The 22632-nt window shown below is 42.1% G+C and overlaps 1 protein-coding gene across 2 annotated transcripts in view; it reads left to right on the top strand.

Moving 5' to 3' along the window:
- Positions 1-21689, top strand: part of CYFIP2 (cytoplasmic FMR1 interacting protein 2) — a 34751-nt gene extending 13062 nt beyond the window's left edge. For both annotated transcript variants that reach the window (XM_072145496.1, XM_072145497.1), the window contains exons 3-32: positions 660-827; positions 920-1009; positions 1412-1489; positions 1770-1871; positions 3113-3294; positions 4150-4246; positions 5134-5262; positions 5503-5607; positions 7061-7152; positions 8685-8802; positions 10207-10326; positions 10491-10616; positions 10785-10951; positions 11246-11393; positions 11716-11869; positions 12373-12529; positions 13361-13457; positions 13567-13643; positions 13981-14089; positions 14187-14306; positions 14513-14712; positions 15517-15604; positions 15691-15834; positions 15985-16075; positions 16167-16297; positions 17026-17098; positions 17369-17463; positions 17659-17897; positions 18956-19103; positions 20529-21689. In XM_072145496.1, coding sequence (XP_072001597.1) covers positions 711-827; positions 920-1009; positions 1412-1489; positions 1770-1871; positions 3113-3294; positions 4150-4246; positions 5134-5262; positions 5503-5607; positions 7061-7152; positions 8685-8802; positions 10207-10326; positions 10491-10616; positions 10785-10951; positions 11246-11393; positions 11716-11869; positions 12373-12529; positions 13361-13457; positions 13567-13643; positions 13981-14089; positions 14187-14306; positions 14513-14712; positions 15517-15604; positions 15691-15834; positions 15985-16075; positions 16167-16297; positions 17026-17098; positions 17369-17463; positions 17659-17897; positions 18956-19103; positions 20529-20696 — 3762 coding nt within the window. In that variant the 5' untranslated portion in view covers positions 660-710 and the 3' untranslated portion in view covers positions 20697-21689. The remainder of the gene's footprint in view (positions 1-659; positions 828-919; positions 1010-1411; positions 1490-1769; positions 1872-3112; positions 3295-4149; positions 4247-5133; positions 5263-5502; positions 5608-7060; positions 7153-8684; positions 8803-10206; positions 10327-10490; positions 10617-10784; positions 10952-11245; positions 11394-11715; positions 11870-12372; positions 12530-13360; positions 13458-13566; positions 13644-13980; positions 14090-14186; positions 14307-14512; positions 14713-15516; positions 15605-15690; positions 15835-15984; positions 16076-16166; positions 16298-17025; positions 17099-17368; positions 17464-17658; positions 17898-18955; positions 19104-20528) is intronic.
- Positions 21690-22632: the final 943 nt, after the last annotated feature.

Raw genomic sequence — 22632 nt, 5'->3', positions numbered from 1 at the left:
GAGGGGCTAGGGTAGGGCTCATTAGCATAAATTTAAAAGTTGATTTTAGAAGGAGGGTAGTCACAAATAACAAATATAAGAAGATTAGCACAGTCAAGGTGCCTGGATCTATGAGCAAGTGTTCCTGATTTAGCATGCTTGAATTTTATGGCAGATTTCCTTAAAGGACTTTTAGAGGACCTTGAAAGGTCCTGCAAGCGCTCATTTATACATGTGTGTCAAGACCTGACACACATGTATAAGGATGTCAGGGCTGGAGGTCCCTCTCTTTATGAACTCTACCAGGCAGTATCAAACTTGACGTGTGGCTTGGGTGGCCACATAGGCCCTCTAGAATCCATGGGCCCCTAAACCACCTATATTATAATCTGTGTCTGACCCTATTGACCAATAATAGGAACAAGCATGCAGCTTTAGTCATCCCTTTCATATTTAAAATGGAGATTACACAATCGCAATGAAGTCATGCGACCAAAATTATGGGCAATTTTAAAGTAGCATTGAAGTTGCACAATTATTTAAAGACCCTTATTTCTCAGACCCATTGAACCACAAATTGGCCCTGTATGTTCATCTCCTAAAATGAGCTGATCATTATAAAAATGCAAAAAGATCGAAAATTATAATCCCTTTGCCAATATACTTCTCTTCTGAAACAGATAAAGTTGTCAGAAAATCCCTAGAGACTGGTGCTACCGGATTTACTCAGCATGACCACCCACGTGACGCTGGAAGATGCGTTATCTAACGTGGACCTACTGGAGGAGCTGCCCCTCCCTGACCAGCAGCCATGCATCGAGCCTCCGCCGTCCTCCATAATGTACCAGGTAAACCCGAATCAAATTACAGCATTCACACTTTTCTCTTCTTACATAGCAGCATAAACATGCTTATTGTTTTATTTTTGTTTTTTTTTTAGGCTAATTTTGATACCAATTTTGAGGACCGGAATGCGTTTGTCACTGGTATCGCCAGATACATAGAACAAGCTACTGTTCATTCTAGCATGGTGAGTCTTGGTAAAAAATGGCCCAGATTGGGCCAACTTGGATTAAAGGGATTTTTAGTGACTTCAATTTAGATTGACTATGCCTTTTCTCAGCCCTTTCCCATTACCTGATTGAAGGCAGAATGTATTTGAGCACTATATGGTGGTATTCTATGACAATACGGTATTGTATAGGATTTTTATTTAGCCAACTGTATCGAGGGGTATTAAACTTTTTGGTAAAGTTATTTGTACACCGAAGGACATATACACTGAACACCATGTGGGAGGTGGGCACCAAAATGCCACACATGTCGCCACCCAACTATAGCCTGGACTTTAGTATTTAGTGTACAGAGATCCTTGCACACTTCCTGGCCCAAGATGTATTAATTTGGATGGTTTTTGTGATTTTTTTTCCAGAATGAGATGTTGGAGGAGGGGCAGGAGTATGCTGTTATGTTATATACATGGAGGAGCTGTTCCCGAGCCATTCCGCAAGTAAGTAATAAATTTAAAGGCCATATCTGTAGACTTGTTGGTTAAGATGATGGAAATGATAGAACTTGGTTAGAAGTTACACTTAAGCCATGGTGTCTGAGGTGCCGCCCACAAAAAACAAATCCTCATTATTGGGGAAAGGTCTTGAATAAACTTTAACACAGGAGATTTAGTTATGCATTTAGTTCCATTGGTTTAGGGTCTCTTTTTGACAATGCCCCTTTCTTTGACAAGAAACACTCAATGAAAAGATAAATCAGTGTATAATATGTATTTGCAGGTAAAGTGTAATGAGCAGCCAAACCGGGTGGAGATTTATGAGAAGACAGTGGAAGTCTTAGAGCCCGAGGTGACAAAATTAATGAAGTTCATGTATTTTCAGGTAAGATATTTTTCTTAATTTTTTGCCCAGAAAAATCCTGTGGAAAAACTGGACTAACAATTAGCAACCTGACCCAAACCCTTTTGTGATGTCAAAATAGCCACTGCTAATGTCAATGTAGGGTATTCAGCTATAACCCACTTGTGATTTCACAGCAGCTAACCTGACTAAAAAAACACTTGTTACGGCACAGTAGTTTCCAGCAAAAAACCTCATTTGTGATATCACAATGGTTATCTGTGGTTATTTGTGATGTCACAGCAGCTGCCTTGACTGTGATGTCATAGTAGAGTACTTGATTGAAACTCGTTTGTGATGTCACGCTAGCTTTCTTGATGATAACATGTGTGTTTACAAAAAACTTTACTAACTGACTTGTGATGTCACAGTTTCTCAGGAGTTTGCTAGAACCTACTTATGATGTCACCTTAGACTGATTGCTACAAACCTGTCACAGCAAGGCTGCGGTCACATGTGGCGTTTTGAACCCGTTTTTGGTCCGTTTTTAAGCAGTCTGTCAAAACCGCATGCGTTAAAAATCGCATCCGTTTTTGACCAGTTTTAATTAAGATAATCGATAAAACCTGTCAAAAACGCATGCGTTTTTTGACGGACTACTTAAAAACGGGCCAAAAACGGGTTAAAAAACGCCAAGTGTGACCGCAGCCTCAGGCACCTTTATGAAACTCACTTTTGATGTCATAACTTATTGTATACAAACCTGTGATGTCACAAAAACTTACCTAACTGAAAACTTCACAGCAGTGTATTTGATTGAAACTTGCTTGTATACATGTGAGAGTAAACTTCATTGGACTTTTTTCAATATTCTGGATTTACTATTTGCCCATGAATCTATTTGTGATAATTTATTCTTTCGTCTTCCTTGCACATTAAAGATTTTTGGAAAAAGTTGAGAATTATCATCAATACATCACAACTGTTCCAGTTGTGAAGTCTTGACACAAAGACGTATCAATGCTACAGCCAATCACTGTCTGTAAGGGTGAGGGTGTCATTGATTGGATGCCGCTGTGGCAAGCCTCTGTGATTGGACGTAACCACTTAAGCAGGAAGTAAAAAGAGGATTAGTTTGAATTCGGGAACCTAGCAGCAGAGGATCTCTGAGATAAACATTGGAAACTTTGACTTTTATAGGTCTGAGTTTTTTTGTGATCATTTCTCATGCTACGAAAAATTTTCTATTATTTTTGTCTTATCTTGTGCTTTTTTTTTTTCAGCGTAAAGCCATTGAGAGATTCTGCAATGAGGTGAAGCGTCTGTGCCATGCTGAGCGCAGGAAGGACTTCGTGTCAGAGGCCTACCTCCTCACCTTAGGGAAGTTCATCAACATGTTTGCTGTGCTGGATGAGCTCAAGAACATGAAGTGCAGCGTGAAGAATGACCACTCTGCATATAAGCGGTGAGCAGCCATTATTATTATTGGTTGTTGGGCTGTAGCCATGGTTCTAGAATTACAGGTGGTCCCCTACTTAAGAACACCTGACTTACAGATGACCCCTAGTTACAATCGGACCTCTGGATGTTGTTAATTTACTCTACTTTAGTCTCAGGCTGCAATAAACAGCTATAACAGTTATCACAGGTGTCTGCAATGAAGCTTTATTGTTAATCTTATAAGCTTTGTTGTTCTCTTATGAGAATCCAACATTTTTAAAATCCAATTGTCACAGAGACCAAAAGAAATTGGGCTGGAGTTACAATTATAAAATATACAGTTCCGAGTTACATACAAATTCAACTTAAGAACAAACCTACAGACCCTATCTTGCCTGTACCATGGTTTCGGCCCCACAGGGCTGCTAGCCCTGGGATTATTGCCAGTGCCCTATTGACCACATGGATCAGGTCTTCTTTGATGAGTTAAATGGGTTCTCCAGTGACATATAAAAGCCACTATCCTCAAGAACACCGGTTCTTGTGATCCATGGGGGCCGATCACCGAGACCCCCACCAATCAGTAAGTTAGCCCCTATCCTGTGAGATAGGGAGATATCACTAGAGACCCCCTTTAACAATGACAAAAGTTATAGCTTGATATTATATATAGCAAGATCTAATAAGATCGAAGGACAAAACATCTTCCAATCATGTGGGGAAAGAGGGTGTCTAAGTTAGCAACACAGGCTATTTTGAATATTTGAGATTCTTTTATAGAGAATGTTTCCACTAATTGAGCCAATATCATTTTGTGATTAAATTTATCATTATTAGTTCTGTCTTTCTTATGCTTTTGGCGCCGTTTTCTTCTCTGCAGTGCCGCCCAGTTCCTGAGGAAGATGGCCGATCCTCAGTCAATCCAAGAGTCCCAGAACCTCTCCATGTTTTTGGCCAACCATAACAGGATCACTCAGGTATATGATGTACAGTATAGGTTGTAACTTAATATATATATTATAAGTTATATACTATTAGTCATGAATATTTTTTCACTTCCCCATCATTATAACATTCCTCCCTTTAGAAAATTCAGACAAGTTATTTATCTAATATCCTCAAGATATATAGCAGGATAGGTCATCTCATGCCATGCAACACCCAAAATTACAAGTGCTGTTAAAGTCTTTATAGGCCAAAGACAGAAGTACATCCTCGTCAGTCATTCCTTTATAAACACCATTTCTTTTGTCCCAAAAAAAGAAACTAAAACTGCTCCAGAGGTACATTATTCATTGTATGACATCAGCTGCTGCAGAACTTCTTCTCTTATAGTATGGCGTTATACCTGTGCAGCATTGATTGTGGTGAAAAGCTATCATTCTATTCAGAAAGGTCTGCAGCAAATATAATTTGCAATATGATGTCCTGTAGCAACTCGGACATAGTATGGTATATTACACACAGGTCAGTAAACCTACTGCAAAAGCGATTTCTGTTTCTATAATGAGCAGCATCTTTAAAGTCACGTTTCTATAATAATCTATGACAGAGGCTTCTGCAGCTAATAATAAGTTTTATATCTGGTATTTTCTATTTACTCACATCCTTTACTGTTCACTACTTTTATATGATGTCATCCATTAATTTGCTGCCTCTAAGTGAGGGTAAAGGGGTAGACTGTCCTGTTTTCTCCATGTCCAGTATATGGGAGACATCATTGTGGATCCACCAGCTCAGGAAACAACTGATAATTCAACCTAGAGCTTGCAGGGGGAGAATACAACAAAACAAAGTATAGAATACAAGTCATATAATGGTCAGATATAAAGTTATTACTCATAAAGGAAATTTGTGTCCACAGTGCCTGCACCAGCAGCTGGAGGTGATTCCTGGCTATGAGGAGCTCCTGGCCGACATTGTCAACATCTGTGTGGATTACTATGAGAATAAGATGTATCTGACACCAAGTGAGAAGCACATGCTCCTGAAGGTGAGAGTCAGCACTTTCATACACAATCATTTAGATTTCAGATTTGGAAAATTTGGTTTGCTCTTATGATTTATGAGACTCAGAGGCCAAAGTTCCAAAGAGTGGCCGATCAGCTGAATACAAGACAAATGATGAGTGGGCAAAAAAGTGGGAATAAAATATTCACGGTGAAAACCTGCTACAAATCCACCATGGTATATCAAGGCCTTCACAGTATCTGACTTTCTCTGTTTCTTGCAGGTGATGGGTTTTGGACTGTACCTGATGGATGGTAACGTTAGTAACATCTACAAGCTGGATGCTAAGAAGAGAATAAATCTCAGCAAAATTGACAAATTTTTCAAGGTGATGTGTGAAGTATATAGGGGAATATGTGTCTTGCCTTGTCCACAAGCGTAATTTTATCTGTGTCATTTTTTTTTATTTTGGTAAAAGGATTAGGTAAAGTGACGGGGGCGGGGCTTGACAACAAAATTCAAGGGAGAACAGTTTTGTTATGACCTGCCCCTCAGGACACGTTCATAAAAAACACTGGGGTGATTTATCTCCAGCTTTTTCTGTTGAACAAAACGTGATGAAGTCACAATTCCTGGTGCACAACGGGAGAGGTTTTCATAAATCCCCCTAAAATATGTGCATATTAACACTTTATACATCTTATCGCATAACCCTATCATGGGCCATACCCATAGGCCAATACTGTCTATCTAGTTTTGTCTGGGGAGACCTCCTTGAGCCCCAGGAGAGTTGGCAAATCTCCCCCAACCAAGGCTGCCATGCTCTGTGACATTTTATACATGATATTCCCATTTTTTACATTGGTGTAGCAGGTAGCCGTTATATCTGTGCTCCACCATTGACAGTCAGCTTAGACACGGAAGGAACGATATAATAACATGGGGTTTTCCCACACAATACACTAATCCCTTAGGCCGGCGTCGCGCTTGTCGTTTTTAAGCAGTCCGTTAAAAACTGCATCAGTTTTTTTTTTTTTAAGCATCTGTTTTTTCCGTTTTTGTCAGTTTTTCCCCAACGATAATTGTGATAATTGGGAAAAACAGACAAAAAACGGAAAAAAATGATGTGTTCAAGGCACCACTTGTGCCGCCGGCCTAAGCCACAGGGCAGTGATATTGTAATTTTTTTCCTTGCCGTTGGTGTTTTTGTGGCTTCTTCCTGCGCAATGGCTGTTTTGCACTTATTTGCGCTTTTTTTTGGAATGCTATGCTTCAATTAGCCATGTGTTGTTGCGCCCTATTTGTCATTACATTGCGACCGATTTATTATACTACTTCGCCTATATGGATGTAAATAATTGTGCAATAACACGCCAGTCCTGACCGTGCTTAGGAAAGGCAATGGTGTGATTAGCGCAACAAATTGCGCCTTTTTCAAAATTTGCACTTAATAAGGTGCAGAAAAGCCTGCATTTGACACAGAGCCAAAATGAGAAAGACAAATGAGGTGCAAAAAATTGACTCACAAAAGGCGTATAAAGAACTCAGAGAAGGGGGAAATAAGATAAATGACCCCCTATATGAATTGGGCATGCCTAAAAAGGCCCACCATTCTCTTCTATGGGACTTTTGGGATGGCTATGGATGCAAGTTCTGATCTCTCTTCGCTAACAGCAAGCAGTGATCCTAAACAAGCAATACAAAGGATACATTTAAGCGGAACAGCATAAGGAAAGTTCAGTACTGATAAGTTTCAGGGACCACATCTTATCATGACTGCATTTGGGGGGCCTCCTGTATGGTGGTCTGTCTGCTCAGTAGATCTTTGTCTTGTCTTGCAGCAGCTGCAGGTGGTCCCGCTCTTTGGAGACATGCAGATAGAGCTGGCCAGATACATTAAGACCAGTGCTCACTATGAGGAGAACAAGTCAAAGTGAGTGCATGCCGTAATGTCTCTCGGCTCTGCGGAGTAACAGGATGTTCATGGCGGTAGGACTTGATGAATCATAGATTCTGGTGGATGCGGCGGAAATTATTAAGCAGCTTGTGGTTGGTAAATGCAATAATTATCTTCCCAGCTTTACTGCCAGAAGCTGCTTAGTGCTGCTGACATTCACCGGAGGATCTGCCCTGAGTATTCAGGGCGATTTATACTGCTGCGGGGCATTTTAGTATCAGTTACCCAGGTCCTGGTACTTCTCTGATCATATTTGGCAGATTTGGATATGTTCAGCAGAAACCGGGTGTGGGAACAGTTACGTGCTAAAATGACTGGGAGCAGTATACAATGTATAACATATTTATTTGTTTTTCTTTTTTTTTTTTTTTGGACATTGGTTTGCTGCAAATGTTTGGACTGCAGCAAATTACACATCCTTCATACAGCGCATGACAACCCGACCTAAGGCCGGGATCAATTGTGATGTAAATGCTATGACTGTCTATAATTTCTGGTCAGGGTATCACCACTGCTGCTTCTCATTCCCTTTAACAAACTGTTATGACCGATGGAAGCAGCATCTAGTATACACAAATGGCCGTCCTTTAGAGTAGGGGACCCATCTGTATCATATAGGGCACATGGACAGGCGTAGATTGTATGTCTTGAGACTAATTTATGGGTTTGTAGCAAGTGTGCATGTTACTCCCTATCCACAGGATAAGGTATAACAATCCGATCGGTGTTGGTCCAACTGCTGGGACCTCTACCAGTCCCCAATAATCTGGAGAATTAGAGTCCTGTTTTCACTAATTGATAGAGAGGTCGATTGAGCTTGCAGTACCGGAGTGCCTGGAAATGCTGAGCAAAGCGCTCTGTTAACTCCACCACTGTCATTCACTGCTGAGTGCCAGAGATACCTGAGCGCTTTTCATTTTCCGACACTACCATACTATTGAATGGAGTGGCAAGAGACATTCTCAACCTGCTTCTAAATTAAGTTATTGAAAATGAGACTCCCATTGTCTGGATAGCTGTGGGTCCATTCTCTTGATTGGTGGGGGTCCCGGCAGTTGTTCCTCACTGCTCAGATTGGTATCCTCTATCCTGTGTATAGGAGAAAGAAATTCAAAATTAGGACAACCCCTTTAAGGAATTGACCCTTTATCAGGTCATGTAACAGAGATTTCTCACAATAATGAAATTCTAAAAGAAAAGTTAATTTTGATGTTCCTTGTGCGGTTGTCACTTCCCTTTCTACCACACACCATTAAAGAGGAACCAAAACAAAGTGTCACTTTAAATGGTGACCAAAATGTATTTTATTTTTAGATCTAATAGTGGGCATTGTATAATTTATATATAGTGTCATCTGTATTAGTCTTGCATATATCTTATAGGTTACATTGTGTAGTCTATAGCTGTCTCGTCAGTGTAGCTCCCTACCTATAAGTCCTCCTAGCCACTCTCTCCGCTCGCCCTATTGACACCCATCTTCAGGCTTTAAGCAGCTGTTTCCTGCCCAGGTGGACCTGCACCCAGAGCAGTATCAGTCCCCAGTACAATATCTGTGAGCAGATGGTACAGATTCGTGATGACCACATCCGCTTCATCTCTGAGCTGGCACGCTACAGCAACAGTGAGGTAAGGGCGTCCCCGGGATGCTGTCATCTTTTAGTTTCTAGGTGATTCATATTGGTTTGTTTTGTTCCTTATACTACCGAGCTCTAAATTGGGTAGATAGATGAAATAATATAGAAAGAATACTAAGATTTATGGATAGATAGAATTCTAAATATGAGGTTGCACTCAAAGATAAAATTCAATACAAAAAGGGGTACATTAATTCACCCTAGTGCACTTGGGTGGAATAAAGTACACCCTTTTCTATTGAATTTCATCTTGGAGTGAAGCCTAATTTTTTAGATTTATATAAAAAACCATTCATATTCATACTGGCAAGCTCTGTGCATATATTGGGGCACATTTACTTACCCGGTCCAGTCGCGATCCAGCGGCGGGTTCTCCGATGCTGATTCGGGTCTGGCCGGGATTCACTAAGGTCGTGCGCCGATATCCACTAGGTGTCACTGCTGCGCCGAGGTCCGCTGGAGTTCACCGGAGTTCACCTTCTATTTCTTGGTGCAGGTAAGTGTGTGTCGAGCGACACTTTTTTTTTTAATACCGCGGGTTTTCCGAATCCGTCGGGTTTTCAGGCGGCCACGGCCCCCGATTTCCGTCGCATTTGCCAAAATTCCGGCGGAATTCGGCGCAAATCGGAAATCATCGGGATACCCGTCGGAATCGCGCGATTCGGACCCTTAGTAAATGAGCCCCATTATGTCATATATATATATATATATATATATATATATATATATATATATATATATATATATATATATATATATATATAGGTATGTCATTAAGCTCTTCTGAAATTTGCCCCCAATTTGCATTTTTTGGTGCTGCTGCAATTATTTATTTATGTAATAAATATCTGACACCATGCAAATAATGGTTGAGGGGACTTATCTCTTCGTCTATGGCCAGAACATGTTGTCTTAAAAGCTGCCACAGTGGATCCGATTTTCAATATCTCTTGTGGTTCAAAAGTTATCTACATTGAGATAAGTCATAGATTCTCATGCAGGTTAATAACGATTGGGTCCAGCGCCTTCAGCTCTGTGTTCGGAAGCAGGGACAACACCTCACATAGCTGTACATCACAGGGAACTTTCCCAGTTGTTGTTCGAACTTTATGTGCTCATATTATTCGAGACACAAGAGATATTACAAATCTGATTGCATAAATCCTATTTCCAGGACAATTCTGGTCTTAGATATACTACATGAATACCGTGGAAAAACTTACTCTTGATCCAAGATTGTGCTCGTTTTCTAGACTTCAGTGTAAAGATAGACCCCTCACTCTTTACTTGCTGGGGTATCAGATATGTCATTTTCACTTTCATTTTTGAAATAAAAGGTTCTCCTAGGACATTTGATTTGCTGATGGGGTTTATAATGGTATCATGTCGTTATCAGGTTGTAACAGGTTCGGGTCTGGACAGCCAGAAATCAGATGAAGAGTACAGAGAGTTGTTTGACCTGGCTCTGAGGGGTCTGCAGCTCCTATCTAAGTGGAGCGCCCATGTCATGGAAGTGGTGAGTCTGTGGTAACCACAGGTCTGCTTGCTTCTGATAATCTATCTTTATATCCTGTATAATCCATTTATTATAATCCATTTATTATTCACTCACTTTTATATAACCCTGATCTATAAAGCCTATAGTGTTTACTCTTTCTGATATGCATTCCCTTCCTCCAGTATTCCTGGAAGTTGGTCCATCCTACAGATAAGTTCTGTAACAAGGACTGTCCAGGCACAGCTGAAGAATATGAGCGAGCTACAAGGTATAACTACACCAGTGAGGAGAAGTTTGCATTTGTCGAGGTGAGTTGTACATTCAGTAGGTAGCCCCCACTTTAGTATCAGTGGTAATAATCCGGTCCTAAGGTTTGGACCCTTACTGGTCTGAAAGAGGTGGGATATCCTAGTAGGGTTTATATCAACACCAGGCTATTACATATAAACATACATTTATGGTAAATTTCCTTTTAGGTGATTGCCATGGTAAAGGGTCTGCAGGTCCTCATGGGCCGCATGGAAAGTGTATTCAACCAAGCCATCAGAAACACCATATACGCCGCTCTTCAAGACTTTGCTCAGAGTACCCTACGAGAGCCTCTCCGCCAGGCCGTGCGCAAAAAGAAGAATGTGCTGATAAGGTGAGAGCTGCGGGAGAAAGGGCAGAGGGGGCAGGGGACCCCCAAGGCACAGAATGCCCAAAAATGACTGCCAACTAACATGAAATTAGAACTATATCATTTGTAAAGCAATGGAAATAAATATAGCATCACAGTTTACAATATGTCAACCATTATGTTGTTCTGACCCTGAGAAGAGGATAGTCGGGGTCCCTAGGCATGGACCTCATGTGCCAAATCAAAATGGCTGAAGTTTTGTGGACATATGTATTATATATAACTGTTGAATTGAATAAATGTTTTGTGTTTTCTTAGTGTTTTGCAAGCGATTCGTAAGACAATCTGTGACTGGGAAGCAGGCCGCGAGCCCCCCAATGACCCATGTCTACGAGGAGAGAAGGACCCCAAAGGTGGCTTTGATATCAAAGTCCCTCGTAGAGCAGTGGGGCCCTCAAGCACACAGGTCTGTAGGACATTTGTATAAATAGTCTGACACTTCCTGTTTTGCAAAGATCACTTTATTATGACCACAGACAAGGTTACAACTTAAGACAACACATCTATTATCTACAGGCACAGTACATTTTCTCTTCCCCTTCCCTGCAGGTCACAGAGCATGCCCACAACAACCTCCCACAGAAAACAAAAAAAAAAGTCCTTATAGCTGCTATTAACTGCGACCTACTTCCTAAAACACTCTAGTATTTTGTATTTGTACTTTATATGTATATAGAAGCTACCTTTACTCTGTATACTTAATATCTTGTCTCTCCTCACCCTTCTAGTTGTACATGGTGCGCACAATGCTGGAGTCCCTCATAGCCGATAAGAGCGGCTCTAAGAAGACATTACGCAGCAGTCTGGACGGACCAATCGTACAAGCTATCGAGGAGTTTCACAAACACTCCTTCTTCTTCACTCACCTGCTCAACTTCAGCGGTGCGTAGGGGCAAAAATTTTGGGTGTGGTTCCAATAGACCGGCTGTAGGCATGCGGACCATATGTTAGACCTAATTCTCAAGCAACATTCACACAACCATTCCGTACGGCACCGCATCATTCCGTACCTGGGGAAAAGATAGGACATGTCCTATTCTTCCTCATATTATGGCGCCGTGCGCCATGTATCTTTGTGGACAGCGGCTGGGGGGAGCAGCACTCACCCGCTCCTCCTCTCCCGTGCGCCGACGTGTGCCAGCACGGAGCACAAACATTTGTGTGAATGCAGCCTCAGACGGAACACAGCATCAGAGTCATCAATGGAGTACGGAAAGTGTTTTTACATTACAGGACTCCTTGCATCATAGATGACTATGATGCTGTGAGTTACGGCCCTGAATGCTCCCTGCCCAGGTGACCACCGCAGCCTTCTGCATACATTGGTGTGACTACAATGAAAATTATTTTATATATTGGAGTTATAACTTTTCCCCTCATTACAGAAGCCCTCCAGCAATGTTGTGACCTGTCCCAGCTCTGGTTCAGAGAATTCTTCCTTGAACTTACTATGGGACGACGCATTCAGTTCCCCATCGAGATGTCCATGCCTTGGATCCTGACTGACCACATCCTGGAGACCAAGGAGCCTTCTATGATGGAGTAAGTGATGGTGGAGATGTTCTCCACCATAATACTGGTACAATCACTTTGCTTTTGCTATGTGAGCTACACAACCACGTCTGCCTCGTGGATCTCATATTGGGACTAGACTTAAAATGTCACTGTATAAAATGAAAGACTCTGGTGCATTTAGCTTAGGAACTATCCCCTATAGCGATGACTATTACTTAGAACTGACACAAGAGGGCGCTTGCTGTATACTGTTTATACAATGAATCCTAAATGAAAACAGAATGCCTTAAAGGGATTTCCTTGGTTAATTAGAAAAATTGGTGGCCAGGGAAGGTACAAAATAAAGAAGGCATACTCACCTTCCTCTGGCTCCGTTCCTGGGGTGCAACCCACATTCTCTCCACTTTTAGTCCTATCTAGACTAGAAGTAGTGAGGCTCCTATGTCCACAGTGGGCCAATAACTTTCTTCAGTGGTCACATGTGCACTGACAGTGATGTTACTGCAGCCGATTGAGGCCAATGTTAGGCCCATAGAAGTCATAGCAACCTCCCCACACCCAGTCTGGATGGGAACAAAAGAGGTGGAAAGGGGACCCAGATTTCAGGAAGGGAGCAGTGGGGGTAGGCAAGTATTTTTTTATATTATTTTAATCTATCTATTGGATTTCTGGACACTTTTATGCTCCCTCTAGTGGAGGCTGCATTTAGCCAGACATGTTATCATTAACTTATAACTACGGATATACATGTAGTTGCTTTACTATGCAGTACACCTTTTTCATTGGAGTGGGCTGTATTTCTACATACAAAGACTTGCATATTAGATAAATCACTTGTACAATCTATTTCGTCCCCAGGTACGTTCTGTATCCCCTTGACCTGTATAATGACAGTGCCTATTATGCTTTGACCAAGTTTAAGAAGCAGTTTCTCTATGATGAAATTGAAGCTGAGGTAAGTGGTCACCTCTGTTCCTGTTGTGTTAAACATGTGATACATGACTATACTGATGATTTTTAAGATTCAGCATTATGTGGGCTATTTTTTTTTCCTTCTATTCCAGGTAAATTTGTGCTTTGACCAGTTTGTCTACAAGTTATCAGATCAGATTTTCGCTTACTACAAGGCCATGTCTGGGAGGTATAGACTTCTATAGTCTTTTAAATTGCCAAATTATACAGTATTTTTTATTATGCCTCATTTATTTAAAAGATATTGTCCAAAAACTGAGAAGCAGAGCCCCAGATACAGCGCCACACATACCCATAGGCTATGTATGGTATAGCGTTTCAGCCCCGTTCACTTTTATGGTGCTGAACTGCAATTCCAGCCACATCCCATGGAGAGGCGCTGTCTCTGGAGTAATGCACTTTTTATAAATCTTATACAACCCCTTAAAGAGGCGTGCACAAATTCATTCATGCATCCATTATGTCCATTACCTGGACATATTTCCAACATTATTTACAACTTTCAGTGTCCTGCTGGATAAACGCTTCCGGGCGGAATGTAAGAACTATGGAGTGATCATTCCGTACCCGCCATCCAATCGCTACGAGACACTGCTAAAGCAGCGACATGTACAGGTGTGTGCATTTATATTACTGCCTTTATCTTAGTGCATAGAGATATAAATATATACCTGTGCCTGAAATCTCATATCCGTATATATCTTCCTTACAGCTGCTGGGACGATCTATTGACCTGAACAGACTGATCACCCAGAGAATCTCAGCCGCCATGTACAAATCTCTGGATCATGCCATCAGTCGCTTTGAGAGTGAAGATCTGACCTCTATTGTGGTGAGTGTATATTATCTGTAATAATACACAGCAATCCTGCTGAAATGTATATTTTACTACACATCTGGCAGAACCCAGAGCTTCCTCTCTTAAATCTTTGCTCTGTTCTGTTCCTCTCTTACACTTCCTGGAAATGTATACTCAAATTGACAATGATTTTAAACGATTGCTTCCCCCATTGCATGACCTCCCATCCATGTCTCCAGGAACTGGAATGGCTTCTAGACATCAACCGGCTGACGCACAGACTCCTTTCCAAGCATTTAACGCTGGACAGCTTTGACGCCATGTTCAGAGAGGCCAATCACAACGTGTCCGCGCCATATGGAAGAAACACTCTGCATGTCTTTTGGGAGCTCAACTTTGACTTCTTACCAAACTATTGCTACAATGGCTCAACCAACCGGTGGGTTCTGGACAGACTGCAATCACTGGTGTTTTGCTGGGGCAGTTAAAAGGGTTTTACCAAGTTCCATTGTACCCACAGGATATGCGATAACAATCTGATTAGTGGGGCTCCAACTTCTGGGACCCCACCGATCATGAAAATGGGCTACTGTTCTCACTGAATGAAACTGCAGGTTAGGAATGAGTACAGCCGCTCCATGGGAACATTGGGAATTGAGAAGGACAATGTTCAACTATCTCCTGTATCGAATATTTAATAGGAGTGTCAGAGATACCTGACACTCAGCAGATGCTGATCTCAGCAATTTCCAATGCTCAAACAGTATTGAATGGAGTGGGTCCGGTCTTATGATCAGTGGGGGTATCTGCAGACAGACCTAACAGCGTCATCCTGTGGATAGGGGATAACAATTGTATCGGTACAACCTCTTTAATGCTGAAACTTATTGGTGACCCTATTTATAGGATATTGGAGATGTGGAGATGTTAGAGCACATCATACAGGGCCACTGGCAGCATCTGCTACTTAATGGATGGAGCTAAAAGGGGACAGCTCCATCCATTGTTTAGTGGCTGTGCTGTGGTATTGCATCTCATCTCTCAGGAAATGGGACTTTGTAGCAAACCCATTATGGGCCCAATAAACAGCTTATTAGTGGAGGTGCAAGGTGTCGGTTTCACACTGATCTTATTGAAATTGATGACCTATCCATGTTTAGGCTTCATTGTATAGTTTATTTAGTTAATCTATTAAATTTTAATCAATTAGTCAGAGTTAAACCCTTTCCCTCCCCTTTTGCAGGTTCGTCCGTACAGCTATCCCCTTCACACAGGAGCCGCAGAGAGACAAGCCAGCCAATGTCCAGCCTTATTATCTGTATGGCTCAAAGGTCAGTTTTTCCTTTTACAGAAGTTGTTTGTTTTAATGACTTTACATTGAGATTTCAATTACATTTTATTTAATCCTTTACTGTAGCCTCTCAATATAGCCTACAGCCACATCTACAGTTCATACAGAAATTTTGTGGGTCCCCCACATTTCAAAACCATCTGCCGCTTACTGGGATACCAGGGGATTGCTGTGGTGATGGAGGAACTACTGAAGATTGTGAAAAGTCTGGTAAGATGGGGAGCAACGCGATTCAGAATTTTTGTAAATTAAGAAAATATAATTATATTGAACTTATTTTGCTGTGGAAGATGTTATTAGTCTAATGTTGTTACTCTTTGGTGTTAGGATTGTTATATATTTCTGTGTTCCTTCTTACAGCTTCAGGGTACCGTATTGCAGTATGTAAAGACTCTCATTGAGGTCATGCCAAAAATATGTCGCCTGCCTCGCCATGAGTATGGATCTCCAGGTAAAAGCAGATTGAACTTATTGAGGCTTCTTTTAGAAGGACATAGTAGACCATAGTCTCTCATGGTCTACTATGTATTGATGACTTGTAGGTATCCTGGAGTTCTTCCATCATCAGCTGAAGGACATCATTGAGTACGCCGAGCTGAAGACTGACGTGTTCCAGAGCCTGAGAGAAGTGGGCAACGCAGTGCTCTTCTGTCTGCTCATCGAACAAGCTCTGGTGAGAACCTCATAAACCTGAGTTTAAAAAAAAATGTGTAATGTATCTATATCAACTCCTCATAAGATTCAAGATCTCTGCTTGCAGTCAGTGGTGTATATTTATTGTATGTATAATGAAAACCCCTCTGCCGGATAAATCAATGCCTATTTAGTGGGAACTTGTGATGGACACAAAGATGCACAGCTTGGGGGAGATTAATCATATCACATAGTGCCAGGCTGTGCCGTGTCAGCAGGGCAGTTCTCAGGCCCGAACTGGTGTAGACATCCCCATCGGCGCAGGCTATAGCTAGTGCCCAATTAGCCATTGGGAGCAAACCCTTCCATACTGTGCACCAGGAATTGTGCTTGTTTTGGGCCTGTACACCAGATTTCAGGTCTACCAGTCCTATAAATTCTTCCCCCATTACAGTTTAGTTTAATGCTGTGTTATGTTTCCAGGAGCAGGACAGATTTCTATCCCCTGGTATGAATGATAGATGATGACAGAGATGCTAGATGATAGAGCGGCATCAGAATGCACCTCACTCAATCATGGTGCCCAATGCAGAACTAGTGTTAGTGGTCCTGCTAACTTTTTACAATTTTCTAGTAATTGTTGAGTTGCACCTGGATTCGTGATCTGAAATCATGTCCATGTGCAGACTCACAATTAACCAGAAGTCCATTATTACTAATGTAAGAGCACCACCGTATATATTTTTTTTTTCTTGCTTCTATCCTCAGTCCCAGGAAGAGGTATGTGATCTGCTTCACGCAGCACCATTTCAGAACATCCTACCGCGAGTGTTCATCAAAGGTATGTCCAATCTTGGGTCCTACATCCATGCACAGCTGATTTAAAGGGTCCATTGGGCAGCTTTATTCATTGTGTAGTGGCTGTGAAGGGTATTGCAGGTCTCTTGCACTCACTTGAAAGACACGGAGACTACACAATATATGGAGCTGTTCTTCTTCTGGAGAATTGTAGCCTGTTCGGTCTGGCAGAAGTTGACCCGCCAGCCCCCACAGATCTCATCCATGTCTGTGTTGTAGAGTCATGCTGTACTCATATTTGGATCTTTCTTAGAGGGTGAACGTCTGGAGGTGAGGATGAAGAGGCTTGAAGCCAAGTATGCTCCACTGCATCTTGTCCCGTTGATTGAGAGACTGGGCACACCACAGGTATGGAAGTCATCAGCTGAGGATAGGTACCTCACATGTAAGAATGCAAACCTTATAGAGTTCCTCCAATTATGAAACTATTCAAAAATTAATAATGTGGGGGATGAAAGGCTACTTAGAAGCACTTCTATGGAGAAAGGAGGTGTTGGAAATATGTTACAGCTAAAATGTACTCAATGAAGTCTCTTCTTACAGCAAATTGCCATCGCCAGGGAAGGTGACCTATTGACCAAGGAAAGACTATGCTGCGGACTCTCCATGTTTGAAGTTATCCTGACTCGGATACGCAGCTACTTGCAGGACCCAATATGGCGGGGCCCTCCCCCCACTAACGGAGTGATGCATGTGGACGAATGTGTGGAGTTTCACCGACTCTGGAGCGCCATGCAGTTTGTGTACTGTATTCCTGTGGGGACCAATGAGTTTACAGCAGAGTAAGTAGCTGCGCCATTTATTCTATAGGAAGCTGAGGTCCAGCACTAGGAGGCGACATTCATAAATGTTTCATAACTTTCTTGGGCATTACGTAATACAGGCGGTCCCATACTTAAGAACACCCGACTTACAGATGACTCCCAGTTACAAACGGATCTCTGGTAATTTACTGTACTTTACCCCCAGGCTACAATAAACAGCTCCAACAGTTATTAAAGGTGTCTGTAATGAAGCTTTATTGGTAATCCTGGTTCTTATGACAACCCAACATTTTTAACATCCAATTGTCACAAAGACCAAAAAAAATTTGTCTGGGGTTACAATTATAAAATATACAGTTCCGACTTACATACAAATTCAACTTAAGAACAAACCTACTGAACCTATCTTGTACGTAACCCGGGGACTGCCTGTACTTTATTTTCCTGTAATGAAGCAAACTATGATCATTTTATTTGTAGGAGAATTGTATAAACTGGACAGTCCCTTTAAAGGGAACCTGTCAGCAGAAATATACCTAATATACAACTACTAGTGTGTTGTGAAGCATCTGAACACCTTCCAGATCATATTTCTTTCATGACCCAGGGTGGTAGCATCATCTAGAAAATGAACTTTAAAGTGAATGCAAATTTGTTTTATAAAGTAAAGGAGGTGGAGAGTTTAACACTGAATTCAAGCTCTCCCTGTCTCAGAAAGCTCCTTCACGGTAATTGATGGTTCTGAACCCAGAGACATCACTAACCAGGTCTCCTAAAGTCTGTTGCATGATGTAAGTCGAGGAAGGAGGTGTTAGAGGTGGGGAGAACTTGACTTCACTGTTAAACTCTCCACCTCCTTGACTTTACTACCAGTATACTTCATTTCAAAGTTGATTTTTTGGGTGATGGAAACATGCTGGGCTATGAAAGTAATATGATCTGGAAGGTGTTCAGCTGATTGATAACATACTGGTTGTAGTTTTTTAGGCCAGTTCCTGATGACAGGTTCCCTTTATCGATTGTAATATTTAAGGGCCAGAAAATCTTAACATCTTATACTTTGGTGTTTTATTTAGGCAATGCTTTGGAGATGGGCTGAACTGGGCCGGATGCGCCATCATTGTGCTACTTGGTCAGCAGCGCCGCTTCGACCTCTTTGACTTTTGCTATCACCTTCTCAAAGTCCAGAGGCAGGATGGGAAGGATGAAATTATAAAAAATGTGGTAAGTAGGCATTTCAAGAGGGCGCTTAATAGAAAAAGATATCTTTTTAACATATCAGCATAATAACTAGAATAAGCCATGATACATTTTAAGGGGATGTCCAGGACAGCCAAGGACGTATTTCGTAGTCATGCTGTCCTAGGCACTCTCAGTGCTTACGCCCCTTATTGGTGCCTTCAAGCTGTTGCCTCTGCCCATAACCCCTAGCATGTTACTAGACAAGAGCAGCGCTGGACCCAGGAGTCATCTCTCCAATGATCCACTGCTAGCATTAGAAATGCGTTTGCCTTGTGTTTTAAAACGCATTGGACAAAATGCTTCATCTCAAATACATTTTCTTAGTAGTAACATGCGTGTAGTGTGTGACATTATTAGTCATTACTTTTAATGTTAAAAGACAAAACACATGTTGCTACTTACAAATCACATATGCGTTTGGTGATTCATTTTGCTCAATGCATTGGAAATGTAAATCCAAATGAGCGCAGAATCGTGAGCTATTGTGTACTCACACATGACATCTTTGATCAAAAGATTTCACTTTCATCTTCTTTCTGGAGGATTTGTCAGCTTCTTCCAGCCGGAACTCGCCTCTGAAGATTTAGCATCACAAAAAATTTAGGTTCCTCATTTTATCATCATGCCCTCCACCTTCTTATGACAAATTTAATAGTGTATTATTGTTCCCCTAGAGATCATAGTTATGCCCCGATAGTGGAAATAGTCACAATGCTTGCCCCACGTAGCGATTAGTCACAGTGCCTCTCCCCAGTTTCCAATAGTCACAGCACCTCCTCCACAGTAGCCAATAGTCACAGCACCTCCTCCACAGTAGCCAATAGTCACAGCACCTTCTCCACAGTAGCCAATAGTCACAGCACCGCCTCCACAGTAGCCAATAGTCACAGCACCGCCTCCACAGTAGCCAATAGTCACAGCGCCTCCTCCACAGTAGCCAATAGTCATAGCGCCTCCTCCACAGTAGCCAATAGTCACAGCACCTTCTCCACAGTAGCCAGTAATGATATTACCTGCCTTCACAATAGGCAACAGTCACAGGGCCTGCACCCGGTAACCAATAGTCACAGTGTCTGTCCTAATACCTGATTGTCACAATGCTTACCTCCAGTAGACAATAGTCAACGTGCTTGTCCCCAGAAAGAGTTGATAAAATGTGATAAGTTTCATAAACACCACAATGGTGCCTTTAAAAACTACAGATTGTCCCACAAAAAATATGGTTTACACGAGTATAGCAGCTCACACATATAATAATGAGTGGAGCTTAGTTGCAGTACAAAACACTAGCCGTGGTCATGCGTGGCACTGTTTATGGAAGAAAGCAGCAATGTTTTCCAACCACAGGACAGCCCCTTTAAGCCAGTCACCAAGGTGTTAACCACTGATCTCATTCATCTCCTTCAGCCACTGAAGAAAATGGCAGACCGAATACGGAAGTACCAGATCCTGAACAACGAAATCTTTGCCGTTCTGAACAAATACATGAAATCGGTGGAGAGCGACAGCTCCACGGTGGAGCACGTGCGATGCTTCCAGCCGCCCATCCACCAGTCACTGGCCACCACCTGCTGAAGGGGCGCAGACTACACCCAATGGACGATTTTGATGAATTCCATAATGTTGTGGTGCATGTTCTTCCTGTTTTCGCCGTACACCTTCATGATACTATGGAAACAACAGGACTGTACAGGAAGTAGCCATGTAAAGGGGTGCGCGTTGACTATCACTCCTATCAGGGTCTGTGGTGACAATCACCACCAGAGCTTGCCGAGGTCTCGTGATGACAGAGCAGTATCAATGGTTTTATACTGGTTTGAGTTTTGAGTATTTTTTGACCTACTATACATAGACATTAGTCCGGGGAAAGACTATAGGATCTGCTTGGCCTTTGTAGTATTTGCCCTGTACAGAGGTGGATGTACCTGGTAGGTAAAGGGGCCCACTGTCTCCTTAAAAGCATTTTCCTACTATTAAAGGGATGGCTCTATAAGATATTTAAGAAGATGATTCTTACAGAGGCCCATTGCCATCTCTGTTTCTTTGATCCTTCAGGACCCCGAAGGTCCAAAACTGGAGAACCCTGCTGAAGGCATGTGTATCCCCGTAGTTCTATGGACCGGCTGTGACACAGCGCCTACAGCCATCTTCCCTCCATACGACTTTGGCACATATAAACCCAAGCACATCCTAGCTTTAGTTGTACATTCCAGAGGACCCCTTTAATTGTGGTTCGGTCAGTGTCCAACCACAAACTTGTTGACTGCCCTATTTATTGTGACTGTACAGTGTTGTGGTAATCTTATCTGCGCTTGAAGACTATTTCGCCAATTTATCTACTTGTTGTGGGTGGGTTCAGTTTACTATTGTGGGGGCAGGCGGGCGGTGTCACCCACTACCGGCCCGTCATACACACCCATATTTTATCATTGATATATTTTTATTATTATTACCTTTTAACAAAATTGTATTCATGTTTTGTGAAAACTTTTTTTATGGTTTTTTTTTGTTTTTTCTTTGGTTGGTCAAATGACATTAGTTCTTTTGTTTAAATTATTTAGCTTCTTCGCTTGTGAATAAAAAGAAAGTTAAATTCTCATAAATGGACGTGTGGTAAGTGGTAGGTTTTACCTTATCTACCAATCACAGCACAGCTTTCACTTTTCAAACTCTCTAATCATCATCATAATTAGTTGCTATTGGCTTTTTTTTTTTTTTATTGGATCCTGTTTATTAAATTCCGACATCAAATTTTCCATTTACAAGAACAAGAACACAACAGACTCCCCTTCCTCCCCCCAAACCCCAACACCCCCCATTCCCAGCACAATTCTTCACGAGTCCATTTGATGAAGCAAAGTGTCCATTCATTCAGTCAGTCTTTCCTTGATATATTGACCTAGCTGACCCCCACCCCCACAGACAGACATACAGCACTCATTCCATTCGTTGCCTGTTTCTACCCCAAGATGACAGAGGGGTTCAGCAAAAACCTAGAAGGGAGACCGGGTGTGACAAACAAAGGGCCCCATATGGCATCAATTCAGGCATTATTCAGGCGCTCCTTCAGTTCTTTACTATTAGGGGGTGCGGCTGAATCCATTTGGCTGCTATTACCTTCCGGGCCTGGTAGACCTTCCAAGACATGCCTATGATGTTCGGTGTAAGGATGATGCCACACGTGACGTTTTTCAATCGTTTACCATGCTATACCGTATACCATCTATTAAAGGCGCGGTCACACGGGGCGTTTTGGCTGCGTTTGCAAACGCAGACCAAACCGCAACCCACTGGGGCGGGCCGCATGCGATCGGGCCGCGACCCGCCCTGCAAGGCCAAACACTAATGTGTTCTGCCTGTGGAATCGGACCCGTGTTTAGGTCAAATCCCATGGACCAAACACATTGCACAGGACTGAATGTGATGCAAGGATCCCCTGTCTGCTGGCAAAACTGTAGCGTTGACAGTTATAGTTGTTACAGTGGCGTTAAACGCAGATGTAATCGAGCCA

Source organism: Engystomops pustulosus, chromosome 4 (genome assembly GCF_040894005.1).
Source record: "Engystomops pustulosus chromosome 4, aEngPut4.maternal, whole genome shotgun sequence".
Taxonomy (NCBI): Eukaryota; Metazoa; Chordata; class Amphibia; order Anura; family Leptodactylidae; genus Engystomops; species Engystomops pustulosus.
The sequence above is the reverse complement of the archived record's forward strand: the minus strand, read 5'-3'. Positions and strand labels throughout refer to the sequence as shown.